At 44.6% G+C, this 19,175-nt stretch overlaps 1 protein-coding gene across 1 annotated transcript in view; it reads right to left on the reverse strand.

The window, feature by feature from the left end:
• PCGF6 (polycomb group ring finger 6) overlaps positions 1-19,141 on the reverse strand; it is a 305,170-nt gene extending 286,029 nt beyond the window's left edge. The window contains exons 1-2 of the mRNA XM_086922718.1: positions 18,743-19,141; positions 11,709-11,808 (exon numbers count right to left, since the gene is read on the reverse strand). Of these exons, the coding sequence (XP_086778844.1) occupies positions 11,709-11,808; positions 18,743-18,919 (277 nt within the window). The 5' untranslated portion in view covers positions 18,920-19,141. The remainder of the gene's footprint in view (positions 1-11,708; positions 11,809-18,742) is intronic.
• Between the last annotated feature and the right edge of the window lie 34 nt (positions 19,142-19,175).

Raw genomic sequence — 19,175 nt, forward strand, 5'->3', positions numbered from 1 at the left:
TTCAACAGGCCGAGCCACAGGCCAATGCGACCCTCTCAAAGTTAATCAGAAAGGCATCAGGGTCTTCCCCGGGGATGTACTTCTGGAGGGAGACTCCCGATGGAGTCGGGTGGGTCATTCTGGTCTCTCTTGCGGCCGGGTTTGTGGGGTCCACTATTAACTTTTGTAACCCCTCTATTTGGGCTGCTATGGTATTTTTGAATGTTTCTCGATCAGCTTGGGCTGAGTTTAATTGCTGCTCGACCGCCCACCCTAACTGTTCTTGTCCTTTGACTAAGTGCTGCAGGAGGTCTTCCATCTTGGTTTCACAGATGGTTATCTCTGTGCCCGCATTCTCCACCACTTGTTGCGGGATGTAATGATTCACGGGCACTGGAGGTGTAGGTAGTGCAGGTTTTATTGATTTAAGCAGCTGCCGTCGGCGTATAACACTACGATAATAAGGGAGAGGGGTCTCTGAGTCTATCCAGGTCGTGGAGAGCCGTTCCTTCCAATGCTCCAGCCCAGGTCTCCTTCTTTCCCGGGTGCTCCTGGGCGAGGTAGTCGCCTAATCAGCCATTGTTGCCGGCAAAATATAAATGAAGGGAAAGAAAATATACTTGTTTCAGTTTGGTGCTCTAGTAGCAATAGTGTCAGGGAAAGGGGTGAGGTTTCACACGCGTGCACTTACTAGCCAAAAATAAAAGCTTTTGTGTAGTGCCGGTGGTGTGGGGGATAAGGGAGTGTAGGGAACGTTTGAGTGAGGTTTCACGGGGGTTTAAAACCCCTTCTGCCCACCCAGCCCACGATACGGGAACGTACCTGGGAGAGCCACGCTTGAAGCGCGGCTGGGCGATTCGCCTTGACGTTGGCCTCCTGGCTTCTCTCCTCGGCGGGTCACCTCCGCTCCAAACTCCTCTCTGACAGTCTTCTTCCCCACGCTGTACTCCTCTTCTCCACCTCCGCTCACGCCTTCACTTTCTCCACTCGCTCCTTCACCTCCTGGTGTACAACACACAGGTATCTTGCTGTTTCCGCTATTTACTCTGTTTTCCTTGTCATAACTGGGGGTCGGGATCTGTTCGAGCTTGTCCCAGTTAAAGAAACAGTGTTCCTCTTCTCCCTCTGGGTCGCGGAACTCAACGTCTGTTCCTGACAGTTTCCAATTCTCGGTCTGCTGTATGGGAAGAGGTGAGAGGGTTCTATTTAGATGTCCGTGGGGCAGGTATCAAGATGATGGTTCGTCTTGAACCCCCTGTCACACTGAAGCATTAATCAAATGGTGTAATTGAAAATAGCAATAGCTCACTTTGTTGTAATTGCGAAATCTATTGCATTGCATTTGTACTATAGTACATTCTCTCTCGAAACTCCATATTCTTTTACATCACAGCCGTGAAGCAAAGGTCCAGTCCGGATCCAGTTCCAGAGAAGGTTAATCTAAGGCAGATGCGGCTGAGATGCAATCACAGACAGACCACGTACAGGCCATATAGATAACTTTAGTGCCAGTACAAAGAACCTGTGCAGTACTGGCATCAGCGCAAGCTTCACAGACAAGCACAAACACACAATAAAGTAGAGCTGACCACTTGAAGAGAAAGCGCAGCCAAGGCTGCTTTCTGATTACATGTGCTGCTCACATTTGAACGCCGAGCCCCTCCCTGACAGTCGCGCTCAAGGAGGCATGCTTCAAACAGGATCACTTTGTGCCAGTGGTGATGGAACCAGTTCCGGAGTGGATCAGTGTTGCATCCCCCAAGTCATGGGGATTGTGAAAAATCCAAGGTCACACAAAGAGCAAATGAGCCACCACACCGATCAAGCAGGAGAGTGAGCGGTAGACATGTGCTATGTGGCTGGTGGTGCATTCTGGAGCGCCCTATCACAAGTGTATTAATAAGGCATGGTGTAGTATGTACCACACTATTTTTACAGACAGCACATTTTCCATTGACAGGGCCACTAAATTTGAAAAGAAATGCAGTTTCACTGGTGCACAAATGACACTGTGTGGAAATCGGGCAGGCTGGCAGAAAGACATTGAGACAGGCTAGCAGGGAGCAGTGCAAAAAAACAAGTCGATAAGCAAAATGTTGTGGTGAACACCTTTTGAACACTGAAAACATGAGATAATACGAAAGCACGCTGCAGAGAACACTGGTATTTTTTGCAGAATTGACCTCCAACACTCCCCAGGCTACAGTAAATTCCAAGATGAGAGAGAGAGATGTTACCTATAAAGACCCAGGCTTGGCGAGTGTCGATCCACCTGTACAGAGAATCCTCATGCTGCCCGGCCTGGAAAGGCTTAGCGAACCACAGGAGGGCCGCGCAGAGAAAGAGGGTGCAAAAATGGGGCTCTTGGGCGGATTTGTTCCTGGGGTCGGTATGAGGTTAATTATAGGATTTGAAAATCAGTGACAAGCGGGGCTCAAGGGCATGGATGGGTCAGAGGAGGCCTGGTGTGGAGAAGAACGCTTTTTTAGGTTTCGCTGGGGGGCGGAGCCGTTAGGCTCCTCCTCCAGCGAAATCTGTAGTTTCTAGTATGGGTGACTTTAACCCGCCTCTCTGCTTCATTGGCTAGCTCCATAAATGGAGGCTAGCCATTGGAACAGAGAGGCGTCCGTCAATGCCGGACCAGACACGGGGGCGTTCCCGAGATTCTTTGGCTTTTGCCGACGTCACGCGACGCCGGGAACGCCCCCGTGTCTGGTCCGGCATTGCCGGCACCCGCCTTCCGTCGTCAGCGTCTCTCCTCCCCCTTTCCCGCCCCCTCCCGCTTGTTTCTTGGTGCCCGCCGCGTCTCTCCTCCCCCTTTCCCGCCCCCTCCCGCTTGTTTCTTGGTGCCCGCCGCGTCTCTCCTCCCCCTTTCCCGCCCCCTCCCGCTTCTTTCCTCATGGCCGCCTTCCTGCTCCAAGGCCGTCGTCAGCGTCTCTCCCGCCCCCTCCCGCTTGTTTCCTCATGGCCGCCTTCCTCCTTCCCCGCCCCCGGAGCCCGGACACAGACTCAGCGCGGCGGCTGCACTCCACCCGGACCCGGCTCCTGGCCGGCGGCTGCACTCCACCCGGACCCGGCTCCTGGCCCCCTCACCCTACCGAAACGGTTCCAGCAGGTTTCTGGGGCCAAACACCCCCGTCCAGCAGGTAAGAACGGCACCCCGGGAGGGAGGCGTCCGTCAATGCCGGACCAGACACGGGGGCGTTCCCGAGATTCTTTGGCTTTTGCCGACGTCACGCGACGCCGGGAACGCCCCCGTGTCTGGTCCGGCATTGCCGGCACCCGCCTTCCGTCGTCAGCGTCTCTCCTCCCCCTTTCCCGCCCCCTCCCGCTTGTTTCTTGGTGCCCGCCGCGTCTCTCCTCCCCCTTTCCCGCCCCCTCCCGCTTGTTTCTTGGTGCCCGCCGCGTCTCTCCTCCCCCTTTCCCGCCCCCTCCCGCTTCTTTCCTCATGGCCGCCTTCCTGCTCCAAGGCCGTCGTCAGCGTCTCTCCCGCCCCCTCCCGCTTGTTTCCTCATGGCCACCTTCCTCCTTCCCCGCCCCCGGAGCCCGGACACAGACTCAGCGCGGCGGCTGCACTCCACCCGGACCCGGCTCCTGGCCGGCGGCTGCACTCCACCCGGACCCGGCTCCTGGCCCCCTCACCCTACCGAAACGGTTCCAGCAGGTTTCTGGGGCCAAACACCCCCGTCCAGCAGGTAAGAACGGCACCCCGGGAGGGAGGCGGGGAAGAGACTCGACCCCATTCTCCCTGCTTACGTTGCCATTTCTTAATTTGTTGAGATGATCCCAGAAGCGTGCTTGGTTTGGATTTTTGAGAAACTGAAAAACGGGAGCCTATTATTTTCAATTCCTTTCGTTCTGGTGTTCCCAAACAGATTTTTTGTGGGTTGATCTGATGAGTTTTACTGCCACTGCAGTGGTGGCAGAAGGTTTTTTGTCAGTAGAACAGCTCCAGTCAATTGAGAATTGGGCTTAGTCTCGTCATCATAAGTGCTCTAAGATCCACCGCGCACTTTTCTCACATCAGTAGGGCTGATTCTGGATGATTAAGCTTTAATGGGAGCTCACATGTAACTAACCAGTGGTGACTGTTGCTGTATATTCTGGCCTCCACTTCATTCTTTTTACTAAATTCCCCCTTTGAAGTGCTCACATGATTGCACTTGTCTGATAATAGTTAAGTTAGTGTCAGTGTGCACTTCCGTGGGGTATGATCGATTTCTGTTCTATTATTTCAAAGTTTGCAAGCTGGACTGCTAAACACTCGGAGAGAAAGATATAATCGATGGTCGATAGGCCTTTACGAATCTGAGGAAATAACCGTTCCTTCTCTTTCGCCTCGGAGACTGTTTGAGCTGATGTCAGTTTCTGGGTTGACAGAAAGTGCTTTATGTTGGATCCCGCTCTCGACTGGGCAGTGCATTCTGGGGGCGCTCCCAGACCGCTGGTATTGAAGTCTCCTGCAATTATGATTCCATGGCGGGGACAGTCCAGGTGAAGTGATTCAAGGCTGTCAGGTAAGTTTCTTACCGTCGCCACCATTGCTTTATTTGAGGTGTTAAGATAACAATGTACCAGCAGGCCGATATCTTTCCAATTACATATCAGGCCCTGGATGAAGATTGCTTGTGTCACTGTGCAGCTGCTGAGATCCAGTGGTGAGGCCTCTAATTTGCTTGATGAAAATGGATAAATCCCCGCTCCTCTCCCCGACAGGCGCCCAAAAAGACTTGCCCAACTCGCCGGCGCAAAAGACTTGTAGAAACCGGACATGGTCGTCATTTTATAGTACATCGTATATTGTGATTTTTATGCAGTCTGTGATACACATCATAGAGTCCAAGAGAGCTATAAATATCTATGAATGCTCACATAGATGGCCTTCAATAAACAACACACAGCTCAGAACGCTAAGCTCAGAAAAGAGTGGTGGACACAGTGCACAAAATGCACATCCCAAGATACATAACAACAGAACCACAGCCCAGGATGCACAGGTGAGCCTGCGGGTATCCCGGGGACGCCTAATGAATACCGCACTCAGCACATGCAGGTCATCTCACAATGCCCCGCGTGCTAAACCTAGATTAGTGAGCATGCTTGTCCTCGGAAGCAGAGCTCGCAGGGCACAGAAGTGGTGCACTGCACAGAGACAGTGCAAGCAGCACACGTGGCAAAGCCTACTGCTCATTAAAATATGGTCAGATCAGGATACAAAGGGCATAGTAAACAGCACAACGTTCACTAAACATAAGCGCAACCAAGAACAAGCAGTCCCTTTTGTGCAGCAAGGCATACGTGGAAAATACTTCACAGCCCAGAATACTCATAGCAGAGCTATTATTATTTGCATGCAACAAATTATTTAGGAGTTTGTTGAGCATAATTGTGTTTTGGCCCTGCACGACGTTCACTCTTGCCTTTTTTTAAGCTTTCTGAAGCTATTGGCATTGTAAATGATAATGCCATTTATTTATTTATTTATTTTCAAAACAAACACATAAATAAAAATGTTGTCATTTACAATGCCAATAGCTCAAACTTTTCAAAAGGCGAAACCATTGCATTGTAAATGCTTGTTTTTATTTGGTGGTTTGAGGACGGACACGGAAGTAAGTGCCTGTTGGTTGCTGAGTCGACCAGGGGAATGGTCATTGGTAAGCGCAGGGTTTGTGGCTTTAGCACTGAAGCTGAAAAGACATCTGCTTTAAATGAGCATCCTGTGGTTTTCATGGTGTTGCTGGCAATTCTCTGCCTTACATATTCCTTGTAGCCTTAAGTCCGTGTTTTTGTTGGGGTGAGGTGAGTGGTGCGTCTCCACAGAGGGGGTTTTGTTTCTGCCCAAGCTCTCTCGTTTCTCCAGTTTTCCTTTTATGTTTACGTTTTAGCCTGAAAGCGGGGTGCTGCGACACCCAAACTTATATTAAATTAACTCCAAGCCGTCTAGTCAACCTTGTAACTCACACTGCTCGATTAAGCATGAACATTGGAGCGCTTTACATGGTGCTCATGTAAAGCACCCCAATACCTTTGGGTCAAAGGTATTCGGGCTATATAAAACTGCACACAAAAAAAACATTACAACACTTTAAATATTCTGTGAGTGAGATTGTGTCTGACTGAGCTGAGCCTTTTACCCAACTGACAGTTACCCTGGATCATTGTTTGTAGTCCCCCTTAGGCATTCCTCTACCCCTTCCCCCCACACATACACACAAGATCCCGTTTCCAAGTTGCAGGGCAGCCGGACACTGGCAATAACTTTTATCTGAAGCACTTAACATGGCTGTTAGACTTGGCTGTCTCTAGTTGGCAGAGGTATACACTTCTGACAAATAGGGACTGACCTCCTCTAGTCAGGGCAAGGGGATCACACACTTAGATAACCCCTGCTCACCCCCTTGGTAGCTAGGCAAAGCAGACAGGCTTATCTCAGAGGCAGTGCGTTAAGCATTTATGACCACATACAGTAATAAAGTGAATACACTACCAATGGACACGACACAGTAGTATTATAAAAATAAGGATGTTTATATAAGGTTTAGCACAAGACCAAATAACGACAAAACTATACCACAATCTTATAAATACTCTTGGAAGGAAAAATAATAGTTGAAGTGTAGTTTCTTCTTAGCACAAAGTCTTTAGTAACAAAAGTAATTCTTCTTCTTTAAATCACAGTTCTTGGCAACAATGTAACCCACACTGGAGTCACACGACGTCGAGGCACAGTTAATCCAAAGGTTTGGTGTCGACCGCGAGGAGCGCTACGTCGAGCCCGGAGTTGCAACAGACCCCCACAACACAGTACCTTAGAAAAGCGAAGCACACGATGATCAGCAGCGTCGAGATGTCCGGCGTCGCGTCTTCGGCGTCGATCGGGCCTCGGAGTCGGGGCGACCTGCAGCGGCGTCGACAGATGTCAGGCAGGAGCAGCGCTCACGAGGCGAAGCAGGATACGGCGGCGTCGTCGATGATGATGTTGCAAGAGTGAGCAGCGCTCACGGCGTCGAGAGGGTTCGAAGTCGATGCGATCAGCAGCGGTGCAGACACGGGGTCACTTGGAGCTGGAGCCGAACTCGCTACTCACTGGCGTCGCTGCTGGCGTCGATCGGGCCCGGCGGCCGGCGTCGAGGAAGCGAGACACTGGAGCCGTTACTCACGATGTCGGGCTGGATTCGGCGGCGTCCGTCGGCTTCGAGATTGCTGGTTTCTTTCAGAGGTGCTGGACTTTCAGGTTCCAGCAACAAGCACTTTTAGCAAATGATAAAGTCCTTTAGCCCTGTGACTTCAACAGGAGGCTGGCACTTTTCCAGCCCTTGGAGATTTTCTTTAGCAAAGCTTGAGAGTACACACACTGTTCCTCTCTCCTGGTTCCTTGGCAAAAATAAAGAAGCAACTGCAGGATTCCCCCCAGCAAACAGCACACTGGCAGAAGGGGTAGGCAAGTCCTTGGATCAGCAGGCTTCTTGTCCTTGGTTCAGGTTTCCTTGTCAGAAGTGATCTAAATTCTTGGTTCAGGGGTCCTTCTCTTATACCCCTTTTTGGCTTTGATCCCTTTGTCCATGCAGGGGAATTTTCCCCCATCCCGGGTTTGTTGTGGGTGTAGCCAGGCAGAGGCACCTGGCCTATTCACTGTGCAGGGCTGGGTCCTCAGACACCCAGCAGGAGGTGGAGCCAGCATTGTCACGGGCAGGAGCAGAGCTATCAGTCTCCTGGTAGGAGGTGGGGCCAGGATCGTCCCTGGCAGGCACAGAGCCATCAGTCGCCTGGCAGGAGGTGGAGCCAGCATTGTGTCAGGCAGGGCAGGCTATCAGGAGCTCCTCTTCCCCTCCTCTCAATGCAAATGTCCCACTCATCCCACACTGACTCATTCAGACCTCTGGAGCCACCCAGCTCCTGTCACACACACACCAAACCAGCAGAAACCAGAAATAGTTAGACAAGAAAATAGCCACTTTCTAAAAGTGCTATTTTCAAATCCAGAGTCCAAAAACCATCCACACAAACGGATGCGTTATTAAACCCTGAGTTCAGGGATACCAAACTCGACATTGCACCATGCTCCCCGAGCCAGCTAGGATTATAGCATTAATAACCCTGGTAGCCCATTCTACTAATGGAGAACAGGTAACCTTACAATAGTGAAAAACGAAAATGGCTGTAATTCACCATCAGGACATGCCAACCTTGTCAGGCTTTTCCTACCTTATGCTTACAAGGCACCCTGCCCGTGAGCCTACCATAGGGGTGACTAACTTGAAGCTAAGGGAAGGTTTAGGGACTGGCAAGTAGGTGTACTTGTGCAGTCTGCGTGACAGTACCAGAATGCACATAGGTCTAGCAATGGCAGACCTTTGGACATACTTTTACTTGTGGGTGGCACAACATGTGCTGCAGGCCCACGAGCAGCATTTGTATTTACAAGCCCTGGCACTCCTGGTGCACTAGACTAGGGACTGACAGTAAACCAAATAAGCCAAACATGGAAATCAATCAATACAGCAATTTCACATAGTGAGCACTTGCACTGTGGCACTGATCAGCAGTGGCACAGTGCCCAAAGCAATATACCGATTTAGAAAAGGGGGTGGTGATGAACAGAGTGTCTGAGTTAAACAGACCACTCTTACCCAGTCCAAAGATCAGGGCTTGATCCATCACCGTTATTTATCTCACTGCCCCATCCCAGCTCAGAACCTGGCTAAATGCAAATCAGTCTGTCCCTGGCCCAGTGCATCATGGGAACAGGGCAGACTAAACTACCAAGCCAATTCTTCACCAGAAAGGAGACAAGCTACCGGGGACCGGTTTCTGGCATTTCAGCCTTCTTCGGCCCGGCTTGCTTGAATCCAGTGGCAAGTGAGCAAGGGACTCACGTCTGAGCATACCCTGCCAACATATGGCGAACAAAGCGGTACAAAGCAATATACCAGCAAAAACATTGTAAACAGTGGAGGCAAACTGAAAAAAATGGAGGAAAGACTCAGGGCAATGATGTCAGGTCTAACAATGGCCCACTTGAGACCGCTCTTCTCAGAAATGCCCCCCGACATGGTATTTGAAGATTAGGGAAGTCATTTGTATCAGTCATATTGGTGTGTGCTTTTTTTCTTAGGAGTAGGTGGCTCGGGTGGTAGTGCGGAGGCTTAATCGGGGCAGGATAAATCGGTGATAACACGAGGTACTGCACAGTTTGGTTTGTGTGAACGCGTTTATCGGTGTGTATTCTGCCCGTGGAGACCCGAATCACCAGGCCCAGGCAGACCTGCGCGCTGCTCCCTTTAAAACTGTAACCAGACTTGCTGGCAGCAAACTGGGCTTCCTTTTTCAAAGTGCGCTTTTGTGTCCAGGCGGTGGGGTGGGTTTCTGCCTCCATGGAACGCCACACTCGGCAATCCACCAGATGGCGACAGGCGATGCCCTGGCGCTAAGGGAACAAGTTATGTCCAAGCACACAGGGGAGGTACAGAGATCGTGGCGAGTAACTAGCGTGTAACCATTCACTTGCAGCACAGAGCACTAGACACGACCTGTGCGAATGGCTAAGTGGTTCCCACTTTCCCCAGAGATGAAAAAAAAAGAAAAAGAGGCTGCAGTGTACACTGCGTGTGTGGGCAATCATTGCCCCACCACATCTACCAAGAAATGAGGGAGGGGATGTGGCATAACCGATAGAGCTGCTGAGCTTGGAGCGGGGGAACTAGGTTCGAGCCGCGGCGTAGGCTCTGCATCTTTGGATTCTGGGCAAATCACCTTATCTCCCTGTGGCCACCATGAATGAATGTGGCCTTTTGAACACAACTGGTGCTCATGTAAAGCACTCCAATACCTCTGGGTCGAGTTCGCGCTATTTAAAAATGCATTAAAAAACAGATGGGCAAGGCTGCAAGATTCTGAGAGTACTAGCAGTTTAAGAGTAGAATAATCCTGAATTAACCCTTGGTTTTTCACTTTTGCGACTCCATGCTCAATTGGAATGGGAGGTTACTTGGAGGATGCGTGCATTGTCTGTAAGACAAAAAAAGAACAAGAAAGTGAAAAGCGATAGAAACAGAAAATAGGATGGAAAAGAGAGGGCAAGAAAGAGAGTGTGTACTAAGAGAGGACAAAAAGGAGACACAGTGGAGTGGCAGAGATGGTGTTGGGTAACTAGTGTGTTTTCGCAGGCGTACAGGTTGCAAATGCCTGGCGATCTCCGATGCCCAGGCTTGGTAGCGCTCAGTGCTTGCACTGCTCTAAACCCATGCCAACTCTGCCAGGGAGGGGCGACTCCCTCCCTGAACACCCCCTGGGGTCTGTAGACGGCGCTGCAGCTTCGTTCCATCTGTGCAGCAGCTCTTCAGTAATAACGACCACTAGCATAACCTCTACCGAAGAGAAACTGAAACGAGGATTATCTTGACTATATTGAATAGTTAACGGGGTGAATAGCAGTATCAAATAAACACATATATCTGAATGGGTTGAGCATTTGCTGCAATAATCTGCGCATTACCTGCATTTTACAGTTTAGAATGTAAGGCGGGGGAAGGTGCAAGGAAGAAGAACAAGAGAGCGTGGAGAGAAAGACGGAAGGAAAGAGGGGAGGAAATACCAGTGTCGTCTTAAAGATTCTGGGAGCACCAGGCTCTGACGAACACACGCCTTCGGCCATTAGGAACACTGAAGAAAAAAGACAGTAGTTGCTGCAGGCTTTCTTATCTTTAAGGGGGGCATCTGTTTCTAATTAGCATGGCTGCGCTAAGGGCATGCTAATTAGAAACAGATGGCCCCCCAAAGATAAGAAAGTGCTTCACAACAGCCGTGAAGCAGACAACCCAGTCCGATGGGCCGTCCAAAAGGGAGAAAGGGCAGTGACCAAAAAACATTGTTTCCAATGGAAAGCCAACGTTTAGCATAAACGCTGACGTGACCCAATAAAATTGATGGGCGGGGCTTCAAGTCCCCTTCTGAAATCTCCTCTCTCACTATATGTCTCGCCAAGTGAGCAGGTAATGTGCTGCAACACCAGGCGAGACCTAAAAACCTGAAAAGGATGGAAAATTTATGTTATTGTCTTGTTTATTGTTTGAATTTGAAAGGTCAACCATTTGCACTATATGTCACCGCAGTCATCTACTGAATTGTCTGTAAATTTGTTCTTTTGTTTTCTTTGTCAGACAGCCCCTATTGGTATTATATTTTTGAATAAAATTGTTTACACAATTGGCGAGAAAAATAGAAAAACTGAACAAATAATTTATTGAATATATATTTTTGATAAAAACGTACTGAGGTGTGGTACATTCATAAAAGTCTAGTTCAAAATCATTACTGATTTTGAAAGAAATAATCAGGTTCTGAACCAGTACCCTGGGGTACTAATCCAACAGAAACACTTGTAGCTTTTTAACTATTAACCCATTGATCTTAACTATTCTTAAAAAGAGGCAGTAGGGCTGCACTGGCGCTCTTTCATTGCTAACCAGGCAAACACAGTGGGTCTGCGCTTGACATCAGAGCATGACTATGGACCAAGATGCTCTCAAAATGTTCTTGACAACTATGTCAAGAGACAGGGTTTAGATAACTGTTGCTTTATGGTGCCATTTCTAACTTAATGAAGTGTGCCAAAAGAAAAGCTCAGAGATTCAAATCAACTTTGAACAAAATCAACACAGACAAAATAGGAGCAACTCTATGGTATTGCTAGTGTAATTAAACAAAATACATAACTCTCTACTTACATGTGTGAAGACATTCTGTGATAGTTGTGGCATCAATAAAGTAGCCCTCGCAGATTGAGCATAAGATGTATGGCTTCAACTCTCCTAAGTTAATCGTGTCCTGGAAACGTAAACAACATATAAAAGTATGGATATTTTATCGGCTAGGCTCCACTGAACAATGTACAATAGACTCTGTGCTCCATTTTAAAGTAGAGAATGGTAACTTTATGAGATAAAGTGCATTTATGTTGTCTTGCTGCAACTTATTTACAAAACACAATATATTAATTATGAAAACAAAAATCAGCAAGAATACATTAAAAGAAATGGTACTTAGAATTTCAATGTTAGGACTAGTGAGACATGTTTCTCTTCTTTACTGCATAATAATTAACTACATCAAAAGATCCACAAAGTTTTCACACAAAAGTATGAAGAGACAGGGACCCGGGGACAGCTGGTCTTAGATGCTTCGGGCACGTGGAACATGTGAGGAGCTATAGCAAGAAGATAATGCGAAGCACTTGAGACACATGGGCAGCTGATGGGAGGATCATAGGGCATGTGGAAAGTGTGAGAAGCTGGCGGATTATATTGCGATAATCTCTGGGTACCTAGAAAGCTGGTGTGAAGAGATAGTGGGAGAGCGTACAGAGCTAAAGGCAAAAGGACCAGTAGCGACCAGGAGCTTGCAATGCCACATAGCACTCTGACCAACATCAATCAATCACAATACAACAGAAATAAAGGTCGTTTGGATCACAAACAGCACGATATACAAAGTATGCCTTGTTGCTGGTACCTGCTGTAGATACTAGTACCAGACTATAGTATTTAGTCTGTACCTCTTTACACATTACAGTATTTGGATGCCAGTAACTGCTCAAAACATTGTCAACAGAATATTTGTATTTCAATCAATTTATTTATAAAACATCCCTCTAGAAAAAAGAGCTGTACACAAGTTACATGAAACAGTAGAAGCAAATGTAGCTATAAATGGCAAAAGAAATTAGGATTTTGGAAAGCAGTAAGTGCAATGTTACCTGAGGATAGTCTTGCGGCAAAACAGCAATATCAATAATGAACACAAATAGAACTCTCTTTACAAACAGAATATTCTGAATGTTTAGCTTATTAAACTACTGAAAAAAAGAGAACGTGGCAAAAGATTACCTGATGTGGATATCATGTTGAACCCATATGCTTAGTTTTTAGAGACCACTGTAATCTGATTTTCATTTTATTTAGTTGCACTGAAGGCAACCATGTCAAAACAAAGTTTACAGAATACAAGAATGCATATGAACTACTCTTTACCTGGCACTGAGATTCTGGAAGGGTCTGCCCTCAGTAAGTACATATCCTGAAGGATTGTGCTGCCCACTGAATTAAAATATGAAGTTTACATCTGTTAATCTACTGGAATAGATCCATTAATGGACCCAGACGCTGTTTCATTGAAACCTTTGCCAACGATGAGGATGTGGGGTGGTAAGATTGTAGCCTTAATGATGCTTTCGGTCTCGCAGTTACCTATTGCAGTTTGCATTTTCTGAACAGAGGTTGAGGAGTCAAACAGATATTTCTCCTTGAGCCATCTCTCTTCAGTTCTTTATGATGTGCAGAGTAGCAGTAAGTAGGAATATAAAAAGCTCCCAATAAATGTAGTTTTGTTTCTGCTAACCTCTTACGTGCTATCTGAGGAATATGCTTCAAATTTGCCAGGTGCTACGTGCTATCTGATAATTATGCTTCAATTTTGGCAGGTGCTGGCAGTTCAAATCCTTCCCAATTTTTTGGGCCAATCTAAAAGCAGCATTTCATATTTAAAGCCCGCAGACATTTTTTCGCAACAAAAAGTACCCCAAACTTGCCATGTACATAGAAATTCACTCACACTTGACTCATTTTAAACCTCATTTAAGAACAAAAAAACTATTTATAAAAATACATACTTTTATACACAGAGGAGCTTTGGACAGCTCTCTGCAGGCATAAGTCTGTTCAAACACCATTCACATTTTGCTTCTGGCCAGCACAGCAGAGAGAAATGGTCAGCACATATTATTATTGGCTATCTTGCAGGGTGAGCAATGACATTTGACAATGACATTACCTGCTCATAAGTAGACAACTACCTAAAAAAGAGTGCTTTTTGGTGTCAGTGCTAGTGTGCTATCATGTATTTTTATATATTAACCCACCTTTTTAATGTTTTTATTTTTTTACATATTGCATGTGGGTTACAAAAAAAAGTTGCTTTGTTGCTAAAGCTAAAGCTATTCACTCAGTTCAGTGTTTTTCTGAGATACGTGCAGTCCAAAACAATTGTGTGACTTTGAAAGGGTTCATTTAAAGTAGATGTCTCACTGCTAGTAAATAGGCACTTTCTAATGAAACAATAATTAACCCACATAAAAAACGTCAGCATTAACCGAACACTGCACAAAAAGAAAGCAACAACACGACAGGACTACATATTAAACCTCTACGTAATAATACAATGAACACAACTGAGTAAAAGACAACACAATACACCAACAAATACATTTCCGCTATACTACACTTTTATAAAAATGAAAATGATATGGTTTCAGTAATGAAATGTGGGTTGCACTTTTGGGACATTTTCAGTATATATATATATATGCCACTGACATGTGTGAGTTATAGTTATTTACTCAGATCAGAAAATCTCACACTATAAAATCATCAATGCCAAGCACACATCTTTGGCTATCATTCTGAGTCCCTACTAAAACATCATATAAATGTGCTGCAGTGAAAAGATGTAATACCATTGGTTGGTCTCTATGAGATAAAGTCTTTAATTATGATGTTTCAGTGTACTTTTGGGAAGTGAAATAGTTCCTCATTCACTGCAAGACAGGTGCTCCATTGGAGGCAGAATGATACACCAAACACCTAACTGCACGAGCAATAAATACTCCTCTAGGAAGAGACAGAGATTCCTCTTTGTATATCTTAAACTATTTAGACATTAAACTATTGGTAACCATACGGCATGCAGACAGCTGTACTTTCAAGAAATGCCCAAGAAGGTTCAGTAAAAACACTTCAATTAAAAGGCTTTTATGTCACTGTAGGAAATGACCATCTTTAGTGTAATGGTTTGTTATTAACTACAACACATACATCACTTAAATCTTTCCCATCAAAAGGTTTGCGATCTTTGCTATGATCACTACTTAATTCCTTGAGGTAACGAGAATTATTCTCAATTCTTCTTGCTATACTAATGGTCTTTTGAAGAGATGGATCTTTTAGATCTAATAATTTTTCCTGAATCTTAGCATTGTTGGTTCTGTTGATAAACTGATCTCTAATAATTTCTTCATGCAAATCTTTAAATTTGCAAGTGGCAGCTAATCTTCTTAATACAGCAACGTATTGCTCAACTGTTTCACCAGCTAATTGTGCCCTTGAAAAGAATGTATGCCTTTTTACTACTATGCTTATTTTTCCACCAAGATTTTCTTCTAAAGCCTTTAATGCATCAAAATATTCATCAGACGAAAACAGCTCAATTTTTGAACTATCAAACACAACTTCCTCATCACTAGCATCCTCATCTCCACCTTCACTGACTTTTAATGTGGTAGCACTAGCATTAGAAGTACGTATAGGTAAAGTTTTCAATACTTTCCTCCCTTCAACACCCAGACTATGTTTCAATAAAGCTAATTTGCGTGATGGAAGAAAAACTTCCCCACCAATGGCTTCTAAATATGCTTCAAAAGACTCCTGCCAATCCTCCCATATCATAGGTGGAATACCAGGATCTTGTAAAAATTTTGGAGGAGGTAAAATGGTGTTTGTTTCCATAACTCACAATGAAGATTAAATTATTAGCCTGTGAATAATGTAACAATTAGTAGTCAATATATAAATTAGATTATTATGTTTTGTTAAAGTACATCTGTAAAGCAATAATAAAATAATAAAAGTAGTCACCGCTGTCTTGTGATTAAAAATAGACAAACACGAAGTTTAAATGGTAAACGATATAATCCAGAATGAAACACGATGTTTTTGGTTAGTTGTTAGTGCCTGGTTGTCATGGAAATCCGCCCCCGAATGCCATGCGATGATGATAGGTTCCAGAATGCACTGCGGCGCTCAGGCTGCTTCCTCCGAAGATGACACACTGTTCACCGTGTTGCTTGTTGTTTATGTAAACAAAGTAGATGCCCTTTCTGTCTGATCGACCTCCAGTGTTTATATTAGAATTTTCGGGTTGCGTTCGTACTGTTTCACATGAAGACGCTTCCACCTCCTCACGCTCCACTGCTTGTGCTTTGTTTACATTTCAAATGGACAGCTCACATTGCCTCGGACTTCGTAGCTCATGCAGTGTTTAGATTTAAAAACAAAGGCTTACACTGCCTCGCGCTTCACTGTCAATACTTTAAAACTTTTAAAGATTTCTTTCCTTTTTTGTCTGATTACTTGCAGAAAATGCTCGTTATATTCTTCCAGGAACATCGGCTTTTAAAGTACACAACATTTAAGTTCACATGAAATTTAAATAGCAGGATAATGCAGTTACTCACAGTCTTTTGAAGAAATGAGGCACACGTTGTTGACAGATATTCGCGCAATTGAAGAAAACAGGTTCAAAAGTTCACGGAATTGATAAATTCCTTTACTTTCAGTGCGATGCTTTCCTTGAGGCGTTTTCTTGTCTGTCAATATATATTTTTTTAAAGCTTCACCTTTTCTTTTTTTTTTTTAAATTACCCTGGGGGTCAATTCAGGTGGGTTCTCCCTCGTCGCCACTCTTACAAAGTGGAAATACACAAATGAAGAAGTCCTTTCATAAGTTTATTGCAGTAAAAAAAAAACGAGGTCCTGCTACTCCAGTAACAGTTCTTCCAAGACAGCAGCTTAACTCTACATTCTAACATGTCAGCATTGCTAACATTCTAAGTAAAATTAAAGGAACATAACATAAGAATAACATAAGGATAGATAAGGATGTAACATGTATCATATCAGCACTCCATCGAGGACAGCCTTAAATCTTACCTCGGTCCCGGTTACCATAACCACAGACTATTCATGACACCTAGAGTTTTTTGGCACTAGTCCTACTTAAATCTTTTTTAAATAATCATCTCTCTGGCTCTCCTTATTGGATTTTTATCACTTTGGTGTCATTTTATTAAATTTTACTTTATTTTTCTAATTTGGTTAAGGATTTTTTACTGTTTTGTACTTTGACTTTACTAATGATTTGGTACTGCATAAATAACTTTACACATTGCCCTGATTTGTGTCATAGCAACTAGGTGGTTCACCTCAGGTTAATTTAGTAACTTGGAGGGTTCATTCTGACAAGGGTTGTGATTAGCCCTTGAAGCGGGAGGCCGCCTACCCCAAATAATAATCTAATTTCTTACAGTTTTCATTCAAAGCATACAAACTTCTGATATTTGTGAGTTATGGTGAGGTACACAATCAGAAATCCAGCTTCCTCCGCCCCGTGCCTTGCTCATAACATCATTCATGATATCATGGATGACAATTTACATCTTGATGTATGCCGCTAACACCAAATTTTTGTTGAGCTCACCGACTTTTTTGAACTTGCTACTGTATTAATGAGTATTTCAGCTTTGAGGCTCAAGTGAGTGCAAACAAGTTGCTAATTTACTAATGTATGAGCATACTTTCCAGGGGACCAGCTACCAGACTGTGTTACTTTATTGTGTTCGCTAAAATATGATAAACTATTTTAAAGGCTCATGGCATAAAATTTGTACTCATTTTAACGTGCAAAAATGACAGGGTCAAATACTAATGTTGTCACATGTAAGGAAAAGCGTAAGTCCTACCTCTTCAAAGAAAAGCTGAAAGAAGTACGGATGTTTATCGGTGCATGCGCATGGCACTTCTGAAAATGAAATACTGCAATAACTGGAGCATGAGTTGCAGAAAGCAGTCAGTGACACTCCATTAACCGGTACTTTGAGTACTGCTAATTCTACCAAGTTATGCATCTTGTATTATTTCAGAACAAAGGTGGCTTTTCCCCAAGGAGTTAAATCATGAAGTCTTCATATTTCCAGAGCAGACTCGCTTTGTGGTGCTTGCGCCAGTTATGAAATGTGCTGGGAGCAACAGACAGTAACATAGTTACAGCTGGAAAACATTAATAAAACCAATTTCTTAAGTTATCCCAATGTCACTTTAATATATCTCTGAAGTTTTAGTATTCCACTACCCAATCTCAGTTTTTAAAGCAGAGCCTAAAATATTAAGTTACATGTACTTATGCCATTAAAATAATTATATAACAATTTATATGGGCTGAAAATAACACGAAATAAAAAGGGAACTTCTGGCATACGATTCCAAAAGTTTTCTGTTACATGAATGCTGTAACTATATCTTTGAAAGTGAGAGTGCTTTACTGAAAAGATTCACGCTAATTGTATATTTATTTCGGAAAAACCTTAATAAAGAGCTAGAGAATAATACCTTTTCATCAAACAACGCAGTGTGTTTTTCTCACATAATAACTGTCAAAACACTTAACCACATTGGTTATTAAAGTAATGACATGAACATTAAATAACATCATTATTAGAACACTGACAAATATGAATTAAATTATATCACTGACATCACTAAAAGCAGCAACTGACTTTCCAAAGGAATATTACACCAGGCCGGAATAGAAACATTATCTTACACCAAAGCTCTATTAACTTTTAAAGTTAGAACACATAGAAAGGGCAGCCCTGTGTGGTATTGTACACATTTCAAAGCATACTTTTGGATGAGACCCTTCACAATGAAGGTTATATAGCTAGCTATGCTATATTTCTGACCAATGTTACTGGCGCTGCTTACTTTAAATTGAACAATTGTTCCCAAAATGTTCAGAAACTTCCAAGAATGTAATTGTCCAACGCCCTTCTATAAAGTCGTCTTTAAGTCTGCCACACGCTGATAGTCCACAACACTGCCCATGTGTCATCCTCATGCTGGTATCTAAATGTAAACAGGAATGCTATGCCTACCTCCTCCTCGGGTGCCCCCCGCTGATGGACCTCCTCGACTTCTGCCTCCTCCTCCTCGCTTGACTCCAATCCCTCGAACTGGAAAACAGTATCAACGACCTCAGGAGAACCCATATCCTCCTCTTCTTCTTCCCCCATTGAGCCTGAGAGCACAGAATCCGCTTCTACCGACTCCATTTCCACTTGTACACTTGTGTTTCCCACCCAAACGGCAGCAAAACACAGCTCTAACCTCTCCGAAAAACTACACCCAGGGATATAGTTATCACTCAGATTCTACACTGTAGAAAATTAGACAAGTTGAGCGATAACTATCACGTGGGGAAGAACGAACTGTAAGAGGTTTCAGTTTAACAAAACACATTGCACATTTTTCGTTGTCCCTTTTTGCTTTCAGACGGAAATAGTCCTTTTTCTGTTTTGTCAGACTAGG

Source organism: Lissotriton vulgaris, chromosome 5 (assembly GCF_964263255.1).
Source record: "Lissotriton vulgaris chromosome 5, aLisVul1.2, whole genome shotgun sequence".
Taxonomy (NCBI): Eukaryota; Metazoa; Chordata; class Amphibia; order Caudata; family Salamandridae; genus Lissotriton; species Lissotriton vulgaris.